The sequence below is a fragment of the Bipolaris victoriae genome (genome assembly GCF_000527765.1).
Source record: "Bipolaris victoriae FI3 unplaced genomic scaffold scaffold_3, whole genome shotgun sequence".
Lineage (NCBI taxonomy): Eukaryota > Fungi > Ascomycota > Dothideomycetes > Pleosporales > Pleosporaceae > Bipolaris > Bipolaris victoriae.
Window position 1 is genome coordinate 176,145 of NW_014575389.1, and position 19,785 is coordinate 195,929.

Sequence of the window (19,785 nt, forward strand, 5' to 3'; positions counted from 1 at the left end):
CAGCTCTCTGTACGTAAGGACGGATGGAGCTACGTAGCCCTTGCCTGCCAAGCCCGACCCCTGCCAGGAACGTCACCTCTGATCGTCGCCGCTCCCGCAGTGGTTCGCATACCCAACGCCCACCCTTCCACGGTACATCTGCGGCCATTTTTGTCTTATCAATTATACATGCCCGAGAGGCTTCTGCGCACAGGAAGTCAGTCAATACGTGGAGTACCAGCGTTGTTTGCCTTGAACGCAGCTGGAGTCTGACACAGTTGCTATGATTCAAACCGTCCATAGATCCCTGCACAAGTGATCCAAGCTAGCTCTCACACGTCTGGAGGGCCCAGAAATAGCACAACCACTTCCAGCCCTGCGTTGCCATGGCCTACCTGCTAGGATGGAAAGATATCCTCCGGCCAATTCGTGATGGATACCGCCATCTGTTCCCTGCACCAGACACAGGGCCAACGCCTGAGGAGAGACGCAAACAACGCGATCTGGATCGGCTCAAAGGCTTCGCTTACTTCGACACGTTTGATCAACTAGAAGCATGGACAGAAGATGATTGTGACTCCTTTCAAAGAGCCAACACACCACGCATACGAACGGAGGATAGGAGCACAAACGAAGGCCTCGGCAAAGCAGATGTTCTCTTGATCCATGATTACTCCGGAAACTACCATGATTATGAGAGCGTACAGGCGACCGGTGTCAACGCGGAGCTCTATTCCTGTGAATACCTTCAATTTGTTGATGTCTTCATCTACTTCTCACACAAGCTTGTCTGTGTGCCTCCGCCAACGTGGACGAATACCCTTCATCGCAACGGCGTCGAGGTTCTAGGTACACTCTTAGTTGAGCCACAGACTGAGGGTTCTGAGCGTCTCCTGCAACACACACGTGACGGCCAAAATATGGATTTTCCCTTGGCAAAAACGTTAGCAAGAATGGCTTCGTATTATGGCTTCGACGGCTGGCTTGTGAACATTGAAAAACGATTTCCGAATAATGTCTGGGACCTCGAAATTCTTGAAGCCTTCCTTTGCCAGCTGAGAGCCGAAATGGGCAGTACAATGAGGCTTATATGGTAAGCACAAACTCCGTCTTTTCCACGTCATTGGGACAGTATAACGGTGTTTTAGGTACGATGCTCTTACGATTTCGAACAAGATATCGTACCAGAATGCGCTGAACACGTCCAACATCAAGTTCGCATCGGCCTGTGGAAGTATACTCACAAACTACTGCTGGAAAGATACTGAGGCTGAAAACTCGCTACAGCTTGCTCTGTCAAGCAAAATCTCGCCCAGAAACATTTTCTTCGGTATTGATGTGTGGGCGCAGAATAAATCCAGTTTCACTCACCCACGTGTTACTTATCCAGAATATGGGGGAGGAGGCACGAACACTGGTGTTGCTGTGGCGAAACTCGCCGACCTAGGGCTGTCAGCAGGCATATTTGCCCCAGCATGGTCCTTTGAGCATTTTCCTGGAAAAGGGCGCGACGCTGAACGTACAGTCTGGCAAGGAATCTCACTTCCACGTGACATGGACTGTTCTTGCGGAGATTGCTTGTCGCGTCATCAACCTAATGAGGCTCTTGCAGTCCTCAAGTATGCCAAAGAGCGTGTGTCTGGTTCGGAAAACTTCTTCTACACTGATTTCACGCGCGCTTTTGCGACGCATGACGATGCATCGAACGATCTATTCGACGGCTGTAGTATCCATGCACAACTAGGTAGTCAGTCTATTCTTCCGCGTCCAGCCATTTTCGGAGACAGACATCAAGCTGTTGGGCTTTGGCACCGTCTGGACAACAGCTCAAGAACTTCACGCTTGGTAATCGAGGCCATGCAATATCAGTCGAATAGTGATGCCACGACGGAAGTCTGTCTTCCGCTATTCAAACTCGACATGCCCGCAGATGGATATTTACAAGCTGAGATATACAGCAACAATGTGTCATTGCCAGCTGACCAAAGTATTGTCACCCTTTATATTCGAACCACAGACTCTGTTCAGCTTTTCACCATCACACTCGAGAAAGGAATTCAGCGAACAGTATGCCCACTGAAGTCTTTGGTGCCTGGCGCTCGCATCCAAGAGCTTGGGATTCATTTGAAAGGCTCAATCGATACTGCTCTAGGCAAGACCCTGCATTTGATGAACATCACGAGTGTCCGGATTATGCCCATTTCTACTTTTCAAATGTCGTCTTTATTCTCTATTGACCAAATACAGCTGGAAAAGCGAGGTGAAGGAGATTGTGCGCGCGTGCAGCTGGTTTGGAACTTTAAAGACCATGGTAGAACTAACTATAAGGACAACGGAATTCCCTGTAGCAACATCACAGGGCCTTTCTCATATTTTGTCATTTACATGGACGGAAGAATGATTGGTAAAGCATATGCACTGGAGCATATTCTAAAAAAACGATTCGTTGAGAAGAATGCAGGATCGACTGTGGAACTTGAGCTTGTTGGGGTAGGCTTCGACGGACAAACACTCGCGAAGAGCAGCGCCAAGCTGCTTCTACCTTAAGCTGACAGAGCTTCAACATTTAACTATTTCGTAAAATGCGCTCAAGTGTATGTCTAAACACTGGGTGGTTGGGCTAAGAATGGACTAGTGTGGCAACGACGTCATCGACTACGAGATACTTTTCCCGCGTCGCATTTCAGCCTGTCGTGTATTACACCACTGGATAATGAGAGTGCTCGCTCAAAGATTAGCGAGGTTGCCTCATACATTGCCTCGGGTTTATTATCAGCTACATCCGTCTGCACTTGTCTTCACAGCACCGCAAGCCCGACAGCTTCATGCGTCCGCATTCACGATGAGCCCTTTGAAGCGTAAACATGAAAAAGAAACGTCACCCCCTAAATCGAAGAAACCAAAGGTTGAGATACCTGCTTACCACCTTGCTCAATCGAGACAAGATGAGAGTGGTGAGATAGTTTGGCCCGCCAGGCGCGAACAAATCGAACGTGCGCGGACGATTATCAAAGAGTGGTAAGCTACAATTTCTTAAAGTCTCGTCTATCATTTACTAACAGTCTACAGTGCTATCGCTCAGAAGTCCACTGTCATAATGCCAGACAAGGATGCAGACGGCCTGTCCTCGGGTGCAATATTGTACCATACACTCACTACTCTTGGTTTATCATCTGATCATATATCGGTGTACTTTCCTCCAAAAGGCTCCAACGTCCATGATGAAAGTACAAAGGAAGCTCTTGCCGCTCTATCGCCAGTGTATATCTTTGTTCTTGACCAAGGTAGCAGAAAGAGCCCGCCACTGGTCGACTTCCCACATACATGTCTCATTATAGATCATCATTTTGCAGATGAAGGGGGGTTCCCAGAAGGTGCCGAGTATGTCACGGCTCATGACTGTCCTCCTGTCGCAACAAGTGCCCTCTTGACATACAATATCTGCCTGCCATTGCATGCCGACTCAAACAATAAGGTCTCCTGGCTTGCAGCACTGGGTACCCACGGCGACCTAGGAGGCACCATCAAGTGGGAGCCACCATTTCCAGATATGAAGGCCACTTTCAAACAACACACGAAGAAGGCGATCAACGACGCCGTAGCCTTGGTCAACGCGCCGAGACGGTCGGCAGCTTATAATGTTGAGGATGCGTGGGCTGCAGTGCTCTCTGCAGAAAGTCCTGGCGCAATTGTCAAAGACGAGAAACTTCGTAACGCATCTTTGGAGGTACGACGTGAAACCGAGCGCTGCACGCATACACCGCCCACGTTCTCCGCGGACGCTACCATTGCCCTACTGTCGATATCCTCGGCTGCGCAGATTCATCCCGTCATCGCGACCCGCTGGTCAGGCACTCTAAGGTCAAACAAGCTAGAGATTGTAATGTGTGCGAACGAGGGCTATCTTCCAGACAGAGTCAATTTCTCATGTCGAGTTGCTAAATGTGCGCGGGCGAGGGAAGGGGAGGAGAAGATTGACATCATCAAGAAGCTTGAGGGCATTGTTGCTGGTGACAAAGACCTGAGAGCAAGACTGGGAGAGAGCTTTGCAAGAGGGCACAAAGAGGCTAGTGGTGGTATTGTGGGAAAGCAAGAGTGGGAAGATTTCAAGAAATTGATGGGCGTGGGGGAGCGTACGAAGAAGACGGAACCTGCCACTAGGAAGGAGAAGCCAACACAGAAAAACACACTTGCCAACTACTTTGGCAAGTCCGCAAAGGCATAGAGAGCATAGACAAGGTCACGTTTCGCCTCGATCGTACAGCACGATAGATTGACGCCGCCGTCGCCACCGTTGTACTGAAGAGGCGCCAATGAAACCCGGGACACGACTAAGGGGTTGCAGCAGCAGGTAGGAATGCGAAAATATTCAATCTAATCCGGTCGCACCAGAAATGAAAGCCTCCGCTAATGACGTTCTTTTGCATCTTCGACTTGTTCGCGAACCGGCGTGTCGGCCTCGAAGCCGGACGATCTCGCCTAGGCGTTGAAAACCAGAGGCGACCAATGGTGCTATAGTGGCTTTGTTATGTTTCGAATATGGATGAGGTGGGTCTAGTGGGCGCTGCATGTCTAGGATGTTGACTTACCCAATCGACACGCTCCGTTTTGTCGACTACAATAAGTTGACAGAAGAAGACTGCGCATAGAGCCTCCAAGGCTTGGGTGTCCTGGCATCAATGAAAAATCAGATTACATCGCTTACCCGGTGTCTTCCATCGCCGCAACGGTGTCGTCCAAATGACCATGCCTAATAAATCCAGCCTCATATTGCGGGGCGCCACTGCATCCGAAACGACGCCGGTTGATGCAACACCCGACCAAAAAACGAATGCCGTGCCCAATCAGGCAAATTCCGGGGCTTGGAATGCTGCATCGGCGAATAGTAAACATGGGTGTAAATTGAGTGCTGATGAGCACGCGCTTCCTGACAGGTGCCAAGAAAGCTTGGTTGGAGCGATGCAATCTACATGTGTGACAAACAATGGATTAGAGCCACAAGTCACGCAGAATCAGGGATTGACGAGATACTCAGTGGAGTAGTGCTACTGGTATGACGGCCCGGGACAAAACCGTTGCTGTTAGATTGCTCGGTGTCAGCCAGCAAGATGGGGCGTTCAGCAGCATGAGGAATAAATAAGAGCAGCCTTCTGCCTTGAAGTTGAACAGCACGACACAGACAATCACTTTCAAACACTCTCACATCAACTCTTCATCGCAATCATGAAGTACTCCACCATCTTCCTCGCTGCTGCGACCACCGCCTCTGCCCACTCGACATGGCAGCAACTGTGGGTTGGAAGCACCGACAAGGCGACCAGCTGCACGCGCACTGTCAAGGATAACAGCCCTATCGACAGCCTGTCTTCATCCGACATGTTCTGTGGTCGTGGTCCTGCTGCCTCATCCGGTGTCTGCGAAGTTGCTGGTAAGTCTCCATATCCCCAAATCTCCATTCCACCCTTGGTACTATGCAATAGACAATGGCTAACACTAGACCCAGCCGGTACTTCCCTCACCGTTGAGATGCACGCTCAGCCCGGCGCGCGCTCCTGCTCGCAGCCTGCCATCGGCGGCAACCACTACGGCCCGGTCCTTATCTACATGGCCAAGGTCAGCGATGCCAAAACCGCCACCTCTGGCTCTTTCTTCAAGGTCGCCGAGGACGGATACACTGGTACCACCGCCTCATGGGGAACTGAGATCCTCAACGCAAACTGCGGCAAGCGCTCTTTCACTGTTCCCAAGAGCCTTGCTGCTGGTGACTACCTCGTCCGCGCCGAGGCTATTGCGCTGCACGCCGGTGCTGGAAGCCCTCAGCCCTACGTCAGCTGCTTCCAGGTCAAGGTTACTGGAGGAGGCAGTGCCACGCCCTCTGGTGTCAGCTTCCCGGGTGCCTACAAGATCAGCGACCCACTCTTCTCAAAGGCCATCTACGACTCGAGCTTCAAGTACGTCAGCCCTGGCCCTGCTGTCTACTCTGGTTAAGAGACTTGAATACCACAAACGATTCTGAACGAAAGAGACGGGGAGATTATGGTGGCTTGGTGATTTAAGATTTTTACACAACGGGCTAGAGATTCTTTGTACATAAAACTTCTTGGAACTCCATATTGCTTGGACCATTTTTTTACATACCACATATATACCATTTGAAATGGGAAATAACCTTCTTCTTCTCACTTCCCTCTCTTGCCTCCCTAACCTCCCTCCTTTTTTTTCTTTTCCTCTAGTAAACCCCCTTTGCAACTTTCTCATCATACGCCAACACGGCATCAAGCAGCACCTGCGCCCCCAACGCACAATGCTCAGGACTCGTATACTCCTCAGGATTATGACTAACCCCATCTCTACTCGGCACAAAAATCATACTGGTAGGTACCACGCGACTCGTCCACGCGCTATCGTGGCCCGCTCTACTCATCATACTCATAACCTGGTCTTCACCCACCAGTCGCACCGCCGCTTCCCGTACAGCCTCGATGCAATGCGGATGGAACTTTGATTCTGGGAGACCCCAAGTCCGCTGCACTTTGTAAGCCGTGCCATTTGTTTCCTCTGCGATGATTTTGTCGAAAGCTGCGAAGATGGCGGTGGAAAGCTGTGTCACCTGCGAATCGGTGGAACATCTTATATCGATTATGAAATCGACGCCTGCGGGGATCGTGGCTTGGGATGCGGTGTCGCTTTTTATGACGCCGACGGTTGCAACGCCGAGTTCGGTGTGGAGGGCTGTGTCGCGGACGGCGGTGATGAGGCGCGAGGCCGTCACGAGTGCATCTGAGCGGTCGGGCATGGGGGTTGTACCTGAATGGCCTTCTTTTCCCAGCACGCGGATGGCGTACCACTGCATTCCCTGGACGGTTTCAACGACGCCGACGGTTTTTCCGGCGCGCTCGAGTAGGGGGCCTTGCTCGATGTGGAGTTCGAAGTGGCAGTGGAGCGGGTTGTCGAGGTGGGAGCAGGGTGTTTCGCCGAGATAGTTTATACTTTGCAGTGCTTCTTTCATGGTTATACCGTCGGTGTCGAGGATGGACCAGCAGGCCGAGAGGGGGGTGCTGGAGTGCTGGCTCCAGACGCCCGAGGACATCATTGCGCCAGGGAACCGGGCGCCTTCTTCGTTGGTCCAGTTTATCAAGGCCAGGGGACAGTGGGTTGAGATGTTGTTTTCGTGGAGGGTGCGGAGGACTTCGAGGGCGGCTTGGACGCCTAGGATGCCGTCGTATCTGGGGTTGAGTTAATGAGTTTAGTAGAGCTGGAGTTCGATATGGTATTGTGCCAGTACCTCCCGCCTGCAGGCTGTGTATCCATATGACTACCCATACCAATTGGTTTCTTGTCCTTGGCAGTGCCTTCACGAATTGCAAAAATATTTCCCATTTGGTCAACTTTGATTTCGCATCCCAAGCTCTTGCACTCTGCCACTAGCCAGTCTCGCGCGGCTCCATCTTCTGGGGTGAGAGTGAGACGACACATGCCCGTTGAAGGGGCTGCAAGAGCGCCATATTGTGTGCAAGTATCTTGCAGTGTACTGTTTAGTCTATCTCCATTGATCTTGAGAGAACTTGAAGTCATTCTGACGACTTTAATGCAAACTTTGGTGCTTCAATGATGCTATAGCTTCAAAGGGGGTATATAAACAGTGGTCTAACTCTCTCCAACGCACATCCAGCCTAAAGACGTGTGTTTATTGGGTATGACAGAATTATATGACTGTACAGAGCTCCGCATAGTATGCTTACTTACTCCAACTCTACGTGTTCAGCCGCTGATAAGGTGTGGAGGAAAAAAGGTGGGGCAGATGTGAGTGAGGGGTTGAGATATGCACCTCACTATCTTGGACTAGTCTTCCTCCAACTACCACGATAGCCGACGACATGTATCTTCGAATGCCATTGTTCTCTCTGCTTCTCTTTCCATTTGATTCAAAGGATTGAGAAAGGTCGAGACACAATGGCAGCCGAATATGATTTGCTCGTCATCAATGGAGTAGTGGTTTCGGAAACAGATATCCAAGAGTTGGATATCGCCATCAGAGATGAGAAGATTGCAAAGGTAGTCCCAAGAGGGGGTCTGGGAGATGCCAAAGCAACAAAGATAATAGATGCCGAGGGGGGATACGTGATGCCAGGAGGTGTAGATGCACATGTCCATCTCCAAGAACCCCCATTATTCGGCCAGGGATCAACAGCAGACAACTACGAGACAGGCAGCCGATCAGCCGTATGCGGAGGCACAACAACCATGATCACATTTGCGCCTCAAAAAAAGACCGAAGACACCCTTCTCGACACCCTAGCCGCAACTCACGAACGGGCAAAAGACAACTGCTACATCGACTACTCCTTCCACATCATCGTCGGCAACCCCTCCCCAAAAGCCCTCTCAGAATTTCCCATCCTCCGCGCCGAAGGCATTTCCTCCCTCAAAATATACATGACCTACGAAGCCCTCCAACTCCACGACGGCCAAATCCTCGACATCCTCCTCCACGCCCGCACCCACTCCATCACCACCATGATCCACGCGGAAAACGGCCAAGTAATCGACTGGATGACCACACAGCTCGAAAAGCGCAAACTCTTCGCCCCAAAATACCACGGCTCCTCGCACCCACCCATGGCCGAAACAGAAGCCACCTACCGCGCAATCTCCCTCTCCGAATTCATGGACACGCCCATCCTAATCGTCCACGTCTCCACTCCCTCCGCAACCTCTCACATAAAATCCGCGCAAGACCGCAACCTACCAATCTACGCAGAAACCTGCCCGCAATACCTCTTCCTCACCTCGTCCTCGCTCTCGGCCCCAGGTTTCGAAGGCGCAAAATGCGTCTGCTCGCCTCCACCCCGCGCCAGCACCGCCGACTGCGACGCCATCTGGGACGGCCTCTCCAACGGCACCTTTACAATCCTCTCCTCGGACCACTGTCCCTTTCGCTACAACGACTCCGTTTCCGGCAAGAAAACCAGCATCTCCGAAGCCTACCCAGACGGTCACTTCAAATACATACCAAACGGCTGCCCAGGCATCGAAACACGGCTCGCACTCACCCTCAGCGCTGACCGCCTTCCCTTGCCGAAATTCGTACAACTAACGGCGGCAAATCCGGCGAAGCTATATGGACTTTACCCCAGAAAGGGTGCGTTGCAAGAGGGCGTGTCGGATGCGGATTTGGTAGTGTGGTATCCAGAGGGCATAATGAAGCCGTTTGAGCTCAGGAATGACATGTTGCATCATGATGTGGATTATACGCCGTTTGAAGGGAGGACCATGACGCAGTGGCCGCGGTGGACGGTGTTGAGGGGGAAGGTGGTGTGGGATAGGGAGCATGGCGGGTTAAAGGGTGAGAAGGGGTATGGTCGGTTTGTCAAAAGGGAGGCGAGTAGTCTTGCTAAGCCGAGGAATGAGGGTGAGTGGGTTTTGCCGTTGTAGTAGAGTGCTGGATGAGTGTGGTTCACAAGGGGGGGCAAAGGGGGGAGAACGTAATGCCAAGGTTCTTGTCTTGAGATGTTTTGTCATGTTTTCGTTTTGTTTTTTGTTTTTCAAGATTTCAAGATTTCAAGATTTCAAGTAGATGTAGATTGGTGGATTTGCCATGTACAATGTCCGAGGAGAATACATGTGTGATATTGATTTGGTGCAAGCATCAAAAGGTTTTGCATATATTGTATGTAGGGTTAGGCCTTTGGGCACAATGCAATGATCTCACATCTCCTCAAGATCCTCATCACCCATGTCAAGAGGCGGGAAATCGCCAGCTTCGCATCGCTCGGGCCGCACAAACACACCATAGTTGGGGCCACACTCAAAGTATCGCTTGCCCTTGACGGAACCATCATTCTTCCCCGTCGGCTCGTCAAGAGTGACCCCCACCCAGACACCTATGCCGGGGATCTCTGGGATCAACCCAATGTACGACACTGTGCCGCGGCGTGCATCCGACTCGGGTAGTAGACGAACACGACTCGATACAGATAGACCTAGTGAGATATGTCAGTGATCGCTCTTCGAGTATTGGTGTGGGTCAGTCAGTAAAGTGTATGTCCGGATTTGCTCATGAGTAGCGAAAATAAAAGTGGCCACCCCCTTGCTATGAAGCGGAGCCTAACTTAGTTTGAACCTCCAGCCTTGTGTACAGAGGAGCAAATGGTAGCGACGATAATCGAGCGACATGATTCCGAAGTGATTGACCTTTTGAGTCGCGCAGGTTCCAAGCCGCCAATCTGCCCCCCTCTGGTACACACACAGAGGAGTTGCTACATGTGAAGCGCCCGTTGTGAGGGGCGCTGAGACCTGAACGGGGGAGTATGGTCACAAACTGACAATGCACAGGCGGGACCGGCGGCATGTTCCAGCCGCGATGCGCTGCGGCGTTGATTGTCTAGACGCACAAGCGATATCCTCGCTCCAATACAAGCCTCAAGGCTGTAGCGCGCGATAATTGATACAGGCCCCGCCACCCGCCGACCACCATCACCATGTTGGTCCAGGCATTCAATTCCTCGTTGCAGGCGTGGCTTGCGGCAACCAAGTATCAAGTAAAGGAAGTTTGGAGCGTGAGGATGGTGACAGGTGGATTTATCATTGCATTTGAGTTTCGGGGAGCCTCGTTCCGATCCTTTAGCTCCCAGCGGGACGGGAAGCGAGGCGAGGCGAGAGTGATAAAGCGAGAGATATAAACGATCCCCCGAGGCAACCGAAACCTGCAATACTCGATTGCCAGTTTACTATTGTCGATTGGACGTGTGCAGACGCTGTCGCAGATGGCATTGGGCCCCTGGCCAAAGGGGGCCCAGGGTGTCATGCAGGCTACTGAAAAGAGTATATTTTGTACGACCGGTTCGGTGAGACGGCATCAGGTCTAGAAAGTGCTTGTCTGACATGCTTACTTCCTTGTCGATGCTTCATGACTGGATGAAACCTGCTGACATGATGTCTGTGGCGAGGCCTTGGACTCGGATCTGTGCAGCCGCGGCTTTGGGAACCGTTTGAGCCATGTACATTACGCGTGGAGTAATGGTGTACGAGTAGGTTGAACCAGAGCAATACCCGCAATTGTCAATTGGCCCCAGAGTTGCTTTTTTTTTACTAGAACACAGCCACCACTGTCGTACGAGTACGTGGCCCTAGAGCTGCAAAGGAGACGGTTAGGCTTACCTCTCTCTTCTACTTCACGCTCAGAGGCGCGGATCTTTTGTTGTTCTATGCTGGGAGCGTTTGGATCAAATCGCCCAAGCTTTTGAGCCTTCTTCCATGCAAGAACACTATCGGTCCGATGCTCGTACTCTGCCACCGGCATCTCATACTTCTCAACGGCGGACAGGTCATTGAAGTCTGTACGTGCAGCGGGTGGACGCGTATCTACAACCTAGAGATTGCATGTCAACACGAGAGGCCATGTACGGGCACTGATTTGTTGGCAGAGGCCTGTCAGAAGAACTATGGAGCTGAACGGTCTGTGCAGGGGTTGTGTCGTGAGGCAAGATGAAGTGTCAAATAGGACCGAGGCGCCGAGCAAAAGAAAAAAGGAGACCAAATGGGCAAGAGAATAACAAGGTGCGCAATTGGAGTCAGGAGACGCACTGCTCAGTACATCCCAACGGCTCCGTGCTCACAAGTGGGCAGACGACGGCGGAGGAGCCGAAGGATGGATTTTCCCGCGACTGCCAGGCTGACAAAGATAGAGTGTGTGCATTGCGGGGCAGGGCAGGATATGCGGCCACACGCAAGAGCGAATAGGAAGAGAGAAGACACAGTACATGCACGTACCGAGTAAGTAGAGCAGTTTCAAGGGGAGTAGGGAGCCAAGCCGGGGGGGGGGGAGAGGAATGGCAAGGAGATGTGGCAGACGGCGAGAGGACAGCATACCAAACGGGTCAAGGACAGGGCTGGCAGTGGCTATGCAATGAGAATGAGAAGAAGGACTTACGGCGATCTCGGCATACGGCTGCAGCGGGAAGGCAACAAGCTGGGTATGCTCTTCATCTGCAGCAACGAGGGCAACGGGGTCCTGTGATGCAACCCGTAGAGACAACTGCTGACAGCCTGCGGGAATGCCGGTAATGGGCTCGAGACGTGTCTTGAGATGGGCAATCGTCCACGAGGGGGAGATTCGACGCTCAGAGGACGAGTTGGGGGAGCTAATGAGAAGCGGCACGTCTGCCGCGCTTTGAAGAGACATGATGGCCAGCAACAGCGAGCTAGGCAGGCGGGCGGGCGAGAGTGCAGGAGTTAGTAGAGCGAGATGAGGAGCGAGGGGAGCGCCAATGGTGAGTGGCGGGCGAGGCTAGAAGCGGTTATGCGACAGCAAGCAGCAACCGCAGTGGGGGAATGGATGACTTGTCTGGTCCTGACAGGTGACCCGCTGGTAATGCGGGCTGGGGGTGGGTGAGTTGGAGTGGTGCAAGAAAGAGGCATTGGATAGGGCTGGGGGGCGTGCAGGACGGCCGGATTGGGCATGTGAAGCGAGCGCCAAGGCCCACGACTCCAACTCGAGTGAATGTCTCTGAACACATGACGAACGCCCGTTGCCCACGCCGACCCCACGCGCTCATATCACTGCTCTCGTTGCCGTGGGAGCTGCAGCGACGATCCCGCGCCATGCGTTGGCAATGTCTCTGCGCGGGTCACTCGGTCCAAGAGGCGCTGCTGTGCAGTCGAGGAACGCGCGCCAATGCTCGTCGGCTCCGATTGCCTGGCCGAAGCCATGGCTCATTCAGCCAAGGCAGAACCATATTGCGCCGGCTGTGTTTTACGGACGGACGGGCGTCGAGGGCAGAGGCGCCGGCGTCTTGTATGTACTAAGTACTCACATTGGTACATGTACTATGTGATAAATGGAGCTGGTGAGAAGAAAGCAGCCGGCCCTTGCACTCGGCTCACCGCTCTCCCCTGTTATTGTGCCCATGCCCGAGTTGTCCAAGTATGCTTGTGTGTAGTATGTAAGTACATATATATATATATATATATATAGACAGACGAGGTTAGGATTGTGCTGCGCCGACAGATTGACGTGTTGCATCCGCATCGAGCCAAGAAAGCGGCCAGCCAGACAAGACATGGCGGCTGTGACACGGCGTATATGTTCAGACATGGTTATCACTACTAGATGGGTGCTTGTCAAGCGTAGACACAAACTAACAGGGACGGCGGGTTATTAGAGAGCATGGCAGGCCCAGACTGTCATGGGCTTTTATTGTGGGAATCTGATTATGGCATGCCGGACCGGTGCAGGAAGGTATTGCAGCATCCGCCCGAGGGCAGAAGCGGGTGCTTCAAGTATGTCGCCGATGAAAAGCCCTTTTTTTCTCCTTTGACTCGAGCGTTCACGGACGCACGGGGACGCTGTTCATGGCTAATGCACGTCTAAGCCCGTCCCCAAGTGGCTGTGGCCGTGGCCGACAAGAGAGGGGGCGTGCTCTACTACCCATCAGTCTCCGCCAACCTCACAGTGGCCATCCGTGAATAGCAAACCAACAGCCTATGTGCATGCACGGCTCCAGACAGACCGACAGGCCTCACCGCTTAATGCGCATCATCCGAACCCTTGGCCTGGCAGCGAGGCAGTGATGCAATGGAGCATTTTGGGGGGGCGGCGCACGCAGATATGACCTGGCAGTGCGACGCCTCGTCGTCGTGGTCATCGCATCATGTTTGCACTGGACTGGACTGGACTGCACTGCACTGCACTGGCAAGGCGGCATGGCTGGATGAATGGATGGACGGATGTCGTCGTATAGTATGGTACATACACAACGTGGCTCCGTCATTCATGGGCACGAGACTTGAGCAGGACAGCACACACACAAGCAAGCGGGCAGGCCAGGTCGAATACGGGTCAGGCCGAAGCAACGACGGCTCCATCCAAGCTAGACGTCACGCCCATGGCATGGCCGGCAGTTCACCGCAGTTCACCGCTCCTCTGTGCATGCCATGGCATGCTTCTAGTGCATCGCCGGGCGCTCACAGCCCACAGTGGGGGGGCTTGACCGGAGCCGTCGAGGCAGATATTGCAGGGCGTGGAGCCACAGTGGCCGTTGGCAGCCCTCGGGCGTGAACACATCACCATGTATGCACCGCTACAATGAAGTCAGCCGTTCGCAAGGCTTCGGTAGCGACGCGTCTGGCGTCAGAGATAGCCGGAGCAGGGCGAGCATGCTGCAGATCTTCCATGTCATGGCGCTTGACCTCGTCCGAACCCGAACCGTCTGCGCGAATCCCTGAGGCTGTTCACCGCTTGTGTGTCGCCTTGATTCGCTGCCTTGGCCAGCGCTGCAGGAAACACGCCCCGGATGTTGCCATCTTGGTCGACGATCGTGGCCGTGACGGAGTGTGAGAGAGTGAGAGCAGAAAAAAAAGAGGAGCAGCACCGCCAGCACCCCTGCTATATCCTCCATGTTGCTCGTCTGCAAACGCCGCCCTCGCCGCCCTCGCCGCCGCCCGCCAGCCCTGTCTTGGGCACGCGCATTGAGGCCTGACGAAACGAGAGGGCAGCAAATGAGACCCAGCACCGGCCGTCCGAGGCGTGCCAGATACGAACAAGGCCATCACTGCCGCCGAGTGGAGTGGGCGACGACGGACGGACGGGCTGGTTCGTTCGTTCGTTCGTTCGTTCGTCAACGGCGGCTCACCCACCATGGACGCAGGCAAGGCGAGACAAGCCAAATGCGAATGAATGCAAAGACCCCAAAGACGGGGCGAGCACACACATACGCACACATACGCAGAGGCCCGGAGTCAGAGCCGAAGCCAGCGCCAGAGAGGCCAAAGCGAAAGAAGGAGAGAGAAGCGCATAGTAGTAACAACAACAAGGTAAGACGTCAAAACGACAGACAACTAGGTAAAACTACTCCTCCCACCACGCAAGACACGTCATCCTAGCGCCTCTGCCAGCGAGAACGGGTGTCGTGCTTCTTGTGTCAAGCTAGCTGCTCTAGCTGCTAGCCACAATCCGCAATTTGGGCCTGAGGGGGAGCGTCTGTCCTTTTTCTTCTTGGGCGCTCGCTAAAATCTCCGGCAGACATGCTTCCTTAGATCAGATCAGCTCTGGTGTCGTCGTGGTCTGTGGGTCGTTAATGTGGCGCGCCGCCAGCACGAGTCGACAAGGCGTCAAGCGCACAGGTAGTCAGTCAAGTCACAGACGCAAAGGGTACATCCTGATCCCAAGCCCCCGGAATCCCTATCCCTACCGCGGACGATGATGCGGCGCCAGCCAGGGCCTCGCAGGGATGCCTGTTATTAGCATTACAGTTGCACGCTAACTCTCTCTACTCGCACATCCATGCTCGACAAAGTACCTCAGACCCTCAGACCCTACTTCGCTCCTACCAGACCGCATCCACCATCCCTCCAACGCTATCCTCCCCGACCTGCTCGACCTGCAAAAGTCAGTGGCTCAGCACGACCGTCACTCATCAGACCAAGTGGTTGGCCTGTTTCACCCCCTGCTCCCCGGCCCCGACCCATCTCCCAAATAGCTCGATCGACCACTTAGAGCGTCAATCATCCACTGTACCTCACAACTGGTTAACTGGTTCCCTCTTCGGCACATTTAGTCTATCCGAACCTCACTCCTCTCCTCACGCCTGTCCTCTCCTGTTCATCTCCCGCCTACACCCCCCCCCCTCCCCTCCGACTTGTTGTTGTGTTTACCCATCAACGTCACCTCACCTTAGCCAACACTACGCAATCTTGTGCATAGTCCCTTCCCGTCATTACCTTGGTCGGCGCTTTGCATCTTACTTTGCTTTGCTCCTCCTACCAATACACACACGCATACACACACACACACACACACACACACAACCGCAAAAACACTACTAGGAAATCCTACTTGTTGTCGTCATCGTCGGCAATCTTTGGAATCATTTGGTGGAGCCCGGAGACGTTACAACGTAAACCTAACATTAGCTTATGGGCTGGCATAACGCTGGTCCTTTTCGTTCACACTGGATATCAATCTCCTTCTCGAGCCCCGCGCCCGGGGCTCCGAGTCACCGGCCAGCAAGAAGAGCTCAGTATCTAATGCATCTCACTCAACCGGAGCTACACGGGGATACACAACCGCACCCTCAGCCTACACACAGTCGCCGGCGCAAAGAGCATCGCCCGCGTATGCAACTGGATCGCCGGGCTACGCAACTGCCCCCCAACACTATGCTCCCATGGCTGCCTACCCCCCACAGGCACCAACATCAGCTCCCAAAGGATCTGCACCAATGCTAGGAGGACCCGTTTTGCCCGCCATTGCAGAGCTTCACCGACGGAATGAGTCTGCGCCGCTTCCTCAATTCCGCCAACTCTACTCAGGACCCCATGGACCCACACCTGCCCACGGCGGCCCAGCAGCTACCAATGTTTCTCCTCCATCAACACTGAAGCGCCAGGCATCCCAAACACCACTCCCCGACGAGAGCCCCGCTAAGAAACAATCCAAATGGACTCCTGAAGAAGACAACCTAACAATAGAACTGCGGGGCCAAGGCATGAAGTGGGATGACATTGCAAAACGACTTCCCGGACGGAGTTCCATCTCGTGCCGCCTGCGATACCAAAACTACCTGGAGAAGCGAGCTATCTGGGATGAGGAGAAGAAGAACAAGCTAGCACGACTCTACGCCCGGTACGTACATTAGAAAGAGCGAAAAAAAACGGCTAGATCTTAATTTATTTTGGACGGCCGCCTCTTCCCCAAGAGGCTGGCAGTGAATGTTCTTTGGTTTGTTCGGTCAGGCAGGCCGCAGACAAAAGACATCTCACACACACGTGCGACACAACAAGGGCGAAAAAAACAAATACTGACTTTTTTTGGGAAATAGATTCAAGGACCAAATGTGGCAGAAGGTTGCTACCGAGATGGGTATTCCCTGGCGTTCAGCCGAATCCATGCACTGGCAGTTGGGGGAGCAGGAGATGAGTGCGCGCGCCAACGCGCCAGTGTTTCAGCTCCACCCATCTGCAACGGGAACAGGCATGAGCTCGCCATCGCAGGTGCCTGTCATACCCGCGCCTGCACCCCATGGCTTTACTCCCGCAAACGCAGCTCAGTTGATGCCAAACCCACCGCCGATGCCACCGCAGCTTCACCAAGCACCTCCGGCGCCCATGGCCCAAGGCCCGATACACGGCTACCACCACCGCACAGACAGTGGCTCCAGCGCCGGTGGCAGCGGTGGAGGCGGTGTCGTCGGCGTCGGACGCAGGCGGAACAGCTCCTTCAGCCGGCGACGGGCAGATGCTCGTTCACGCTCGAGCGTGCCACCGCAACTCGGCCAACCTCTCCCACAGATCCACCCGCGATCCGAAGAAGATTTAGTCAGCGGAGCGCGAACCGCACCCGTCCCGGACATGGCGGGGTCACTGAAACGAGAGGGCGAGAGCCTCAGCTACATGGAACATTACCAACGGCGCCGCCAGCAAGAAGAAGAAACCGCTTCGTCGGCCCCAGCAGCTGCTACCTCTGCACCACCCCCACGATCAGATCCCTCGGACATGCATCAACAACAACAACAATCACATACGATGCGCAGCCCAGATCGAATGTCCCAACACAGCAACACTGGCAGTATTCACAGCCTCAAACGCGACCCCGAAGATAATAGCACCTCGGACCGCCGCTCCCTCGCCTCCCCTTACGAGCGTCCCACGTCCACCGTGCCATGATTTCCCATCCCACTCCTTTTCCCCCACCACCACCACCACCACCAGAAAAACTACACCTCTGTTGTTGTTTCGCAATTGAAGCGTTCTTTTCATCTCAGCATTCAACCCCGGTCCCACCACCGCTTTTTCTTACATATACATTCACGCTCAAACGAATCTTCTTTTTACTCTATAGTCTCACAACGTTTTTTGTTTTTATAGATCTTAAGAAACCCTTTTCCTTTTACCTTTACCCTACCCCTACCCCCCCTCCACCCCACTCTCACTTCCTCCTTCGCGCTGGAGAGAGAGAAAACGTTGTCTTTTTTTTTGCATGGGATTTTTTATAGACTTTTGTCATTCTTGTTTTACTCGCGCGCGCACGCGTGCTTTTGGGCCATGTTCATATATGTATACACGTTTTCTTTCCCATTACTACTTGGCCGATTGGAATAACGGGAAAGGAAGAAAAGAAGAAGAAGAAGAAGAAGAAGAAGGAAAGAGGGGAAAAAGATATACGAAGCATTTTCGGGCCGGGACCGTAAGGGGGGGGCTATGAGGAGTTTTTTGTTATATGGTCTAGAAAGCGTGTGCTTTTTCCAATGGAGTTTTTTTTGGGGGGGTGGGATGGGATGGGTGTTTGGGGGTATGGCGCGCATTGCAAAGGGAAAGGCAAGGAAGGGAATGGATACCCCCACCACCCCTTACTCTCGAGATGCGCACGATGGGGAGGGGAGTGTGGGTTTTTTTTGCTGTTGCTTTTTTTTTACTAGATGGATGGACGGGACGGGACTGGGGCGACGGAGGGAGAGGGGGATCTGGTGGGTGAGGAGGGAGAAGAGGGGGGGGATGTAGGTTGATGGCTTGTCTTTCTTCCTTCTTCTTCTTCTTCTTCTTCTTTCCCTCCTTCCTCTTCCTTCCCTTCCTTCCCTTCCTCCCCTGGCCCCCCGTTTTATGCGAAGATCATGATGTTCACTTTTTTTGTTCATGGCATTTAGCGTGGGTTCTCTTTTTTTTGCTTTATACTTTGGGCGTGTTGTGTCCTACACACACACACACACACAAACATGTGTTTTTTGGTTTTCTTTTTCTTTGGCTATCATCATATCCCTTTTTTTTTCCTTCCATCTTTCCAATCATGCATCTTTGTTGCTTGCGCTGTTTAGTCATGGTTTCCTATACTCTCTCTCTCTCTGTGTGTGTTTTGTTTTGAATGTTTTGTTTTCTCCCCCATCATCGCGAGTTTACATGATTGCATTGCGTGTTTTTGTTTCGTTGCATCCGGGAAGGGAGGGGAAGCATTGTGCGGGGTCGGTTGTGTGCATCTTTCTTGGGGAGCATCTTGTTAGCGTTTTTTTGCTTATTTCTCGTCTTCTTGTTTATGCAGAGAAAAATGCGCATCTGGTTCCCCCTTCGTTCCCACCCCCCCCTTTTTTCCCCTACACTGTGGGAAGGGTTCGTTCTGCGGCATAGGCATTTGCTTGGGAAGGTGGGGCTTAGAACATCTGCTATAGCGCGGTTTTATGGATTACGGGTGGGTTTTACACGTCTCACGTTTTAGTTTTGCGTTTTACTGTTTCAATGGGCATTTTTTATGTAACTAGACTATTTTGTTTTTCCGTTCTTACATATAACTATATCTATATATACATATACATATACTGCAAAAAATCTTATATAACTATCATGTTTCTTTGTAAAGAAAAAAACGGCACAACTTGGTTTGAGAAACAATCATGTTGGTTTCGCATGGCACACACAGGTATAGAATGGAAAAGAATTTGGTCGTAGAAACACTTTAGACCCCTCCCCAGCAATTGGGAAGTACCATGTTCAGTTCAACAAAGTTCAATGACATGCTCAGCGACCAAGTTTTTTTTCCTTCTTGACACGTCCACCCCGGCCAACTGTATGTCGTCAGGCATTTCCCTTGCTGCAAAGCAGGGAGGGGGAGGAGGGGGAGGGGGGGGGGCAAACAAAGATGTGGCGGTGAACATGGACACATAACAGTCACACACACTGAAGAGACAAGACCTGGTAAGGTTCGTTTCTCGTCTACCCCAGAATGGCCCTTGCTGGTCTTGGGCCCCAAACTAAGCGGTGCCGGTGACGTAACAGCGGGCGATGCAAGTCTCGAGAAGTCGGTCAAGCAGCGTCTACGTG

At 52.8% G+C, this 19,785-nt stretch overlaps 7 protein-coding genes across 7 annotated transcripts; 5 read left to right on the top strand and 2 right to left on the bottom strand.

The window, feature by feature from the left end:
* Positions 1–365: 365 nt before the first annotated feature.
* On the top strand, positions 366–4,204 carry COCVIDRAFT_33168 (glycoside hydrolase family 85 protein; the record flags this gene model as incomplete). Its single annotated transcript, XM_014706448.1, has 5 exons — positions 366–1,072; positions 1,128–2,469; position 2,573; positions 2,700–2,997; positions 3,049–4,204. The coding sequence occupies 5 exons, from the start codon at positions 366–368 to the stop codon at positions 4,202–4,204; spliced, it is 3,504 nt and encodes a 1,167-aa protein (XP_014561934.1).
* A 515-nt stretch (positions 4,205–4,719) lies between these two features.
* COCVIDRAFT_33169 (hypothetical protein) lies at positions 4,720–5,022 on the top strand (the record flags this gene model as incomplete). Its single annotated transcript, XM_014706449.1, has 1 exon — positions 4,720–5,022. The coding sequence occupies one exon, from the start codon at positions 4,720–4,722 to the stop codon at positions 5,020–5,022; it is 303 nt and encodes a 100-aa protein (XP_014561935.1).
* Positions 5,023–5,202: 180 nt separating this feature from the next.
* Positions 5,203–5,967, top strand: COCVIDRAFT_85162 (lytic polysaccharide monooxygenase; the record flags this gene model as incomplete). The annotated part of the gene is made up of 2 exons (XM_014706450.1): positions 5,203–5,407; positions 5,483–5,967. 2 exons carry the CDS (start codon positions 5,203–5,205, stop codon positions 5,965–5,967), a joined length of 690 nt encoding a protein of 229 aa, XP_014561936.1.
* Positions 5,968–6,208: 241 nt separating this feature from the next.
* On the bottom strand, positions 6,209–7,554 carry COCVIDRAFT_85524 (hypothetical protein; the record flags this gene model as incomplete). Its single annotated transcript, XM_014706451.1, has 2 exons — positions 6,209–7,205; positions 7,265–7,554. 2 exons carry the CDS (start codon positions 7,552–7,554, stop codon positions 6,209–6,211), a joined length of 1,287 nt encoding a protein of 428 aa, XP_014561937.1.
* A 378-nt stretch (positions 7,555–7,932) lies between these two features.
* COCVIDRAFT_85334 (hypothetical protein) lies at positions 7,933–9,414 on the top strand (the record flags this gene model as incomplete). Its single annotated transcript, XM_014706452.1, has 1 exon — positions 7,933–9,414. One exon carries the CDS (start codon positions 7,933–7,935, stop codon positions 9,412–9,414), a length of 1,482 nt encoding a protein of 493 aa, XP_014561938.1.
* Positions 9,415–9,687: 273 nt separating this feature from the next.
* On the bottom strand, positions 9,688–12,163 carry COCVIDRAFT_85219 (hypothetical protein; the record flags this gene model as incomplete). Its single annotated transcript, XM_014706453.1, has 3 exons — positions 9,688–9,962; positions 11,140–11,350; positions 11,912–12,163. 3 exons carry the CDS (start codon positions 12,161–12,163, stop codon positions 9,688–9,690), a joined length of 738 nt encoding a protein of 245 aa, XP_014561939.1.
* Positions 12,164–15,914: 3,751 nt separating this feature from the next.
* COCVIDRAFT_85650 (hypothetical protein) lies at positions 15,915–17,643 on the top strand (the record flags this gene model as incomplete). Its single annotated transcript, XM_014706454.1, has 2 exons — positions 15,915–16,603; positions 16,800–17,643. Coding segments are annotated over 2 exons (1,533 nt in total), but the record flags the coding sequence as incomplete, so codon positions are not given.
* Between the last annotated feature and the right edge of the window lie 2,142 nt (positions 17,644–19,785).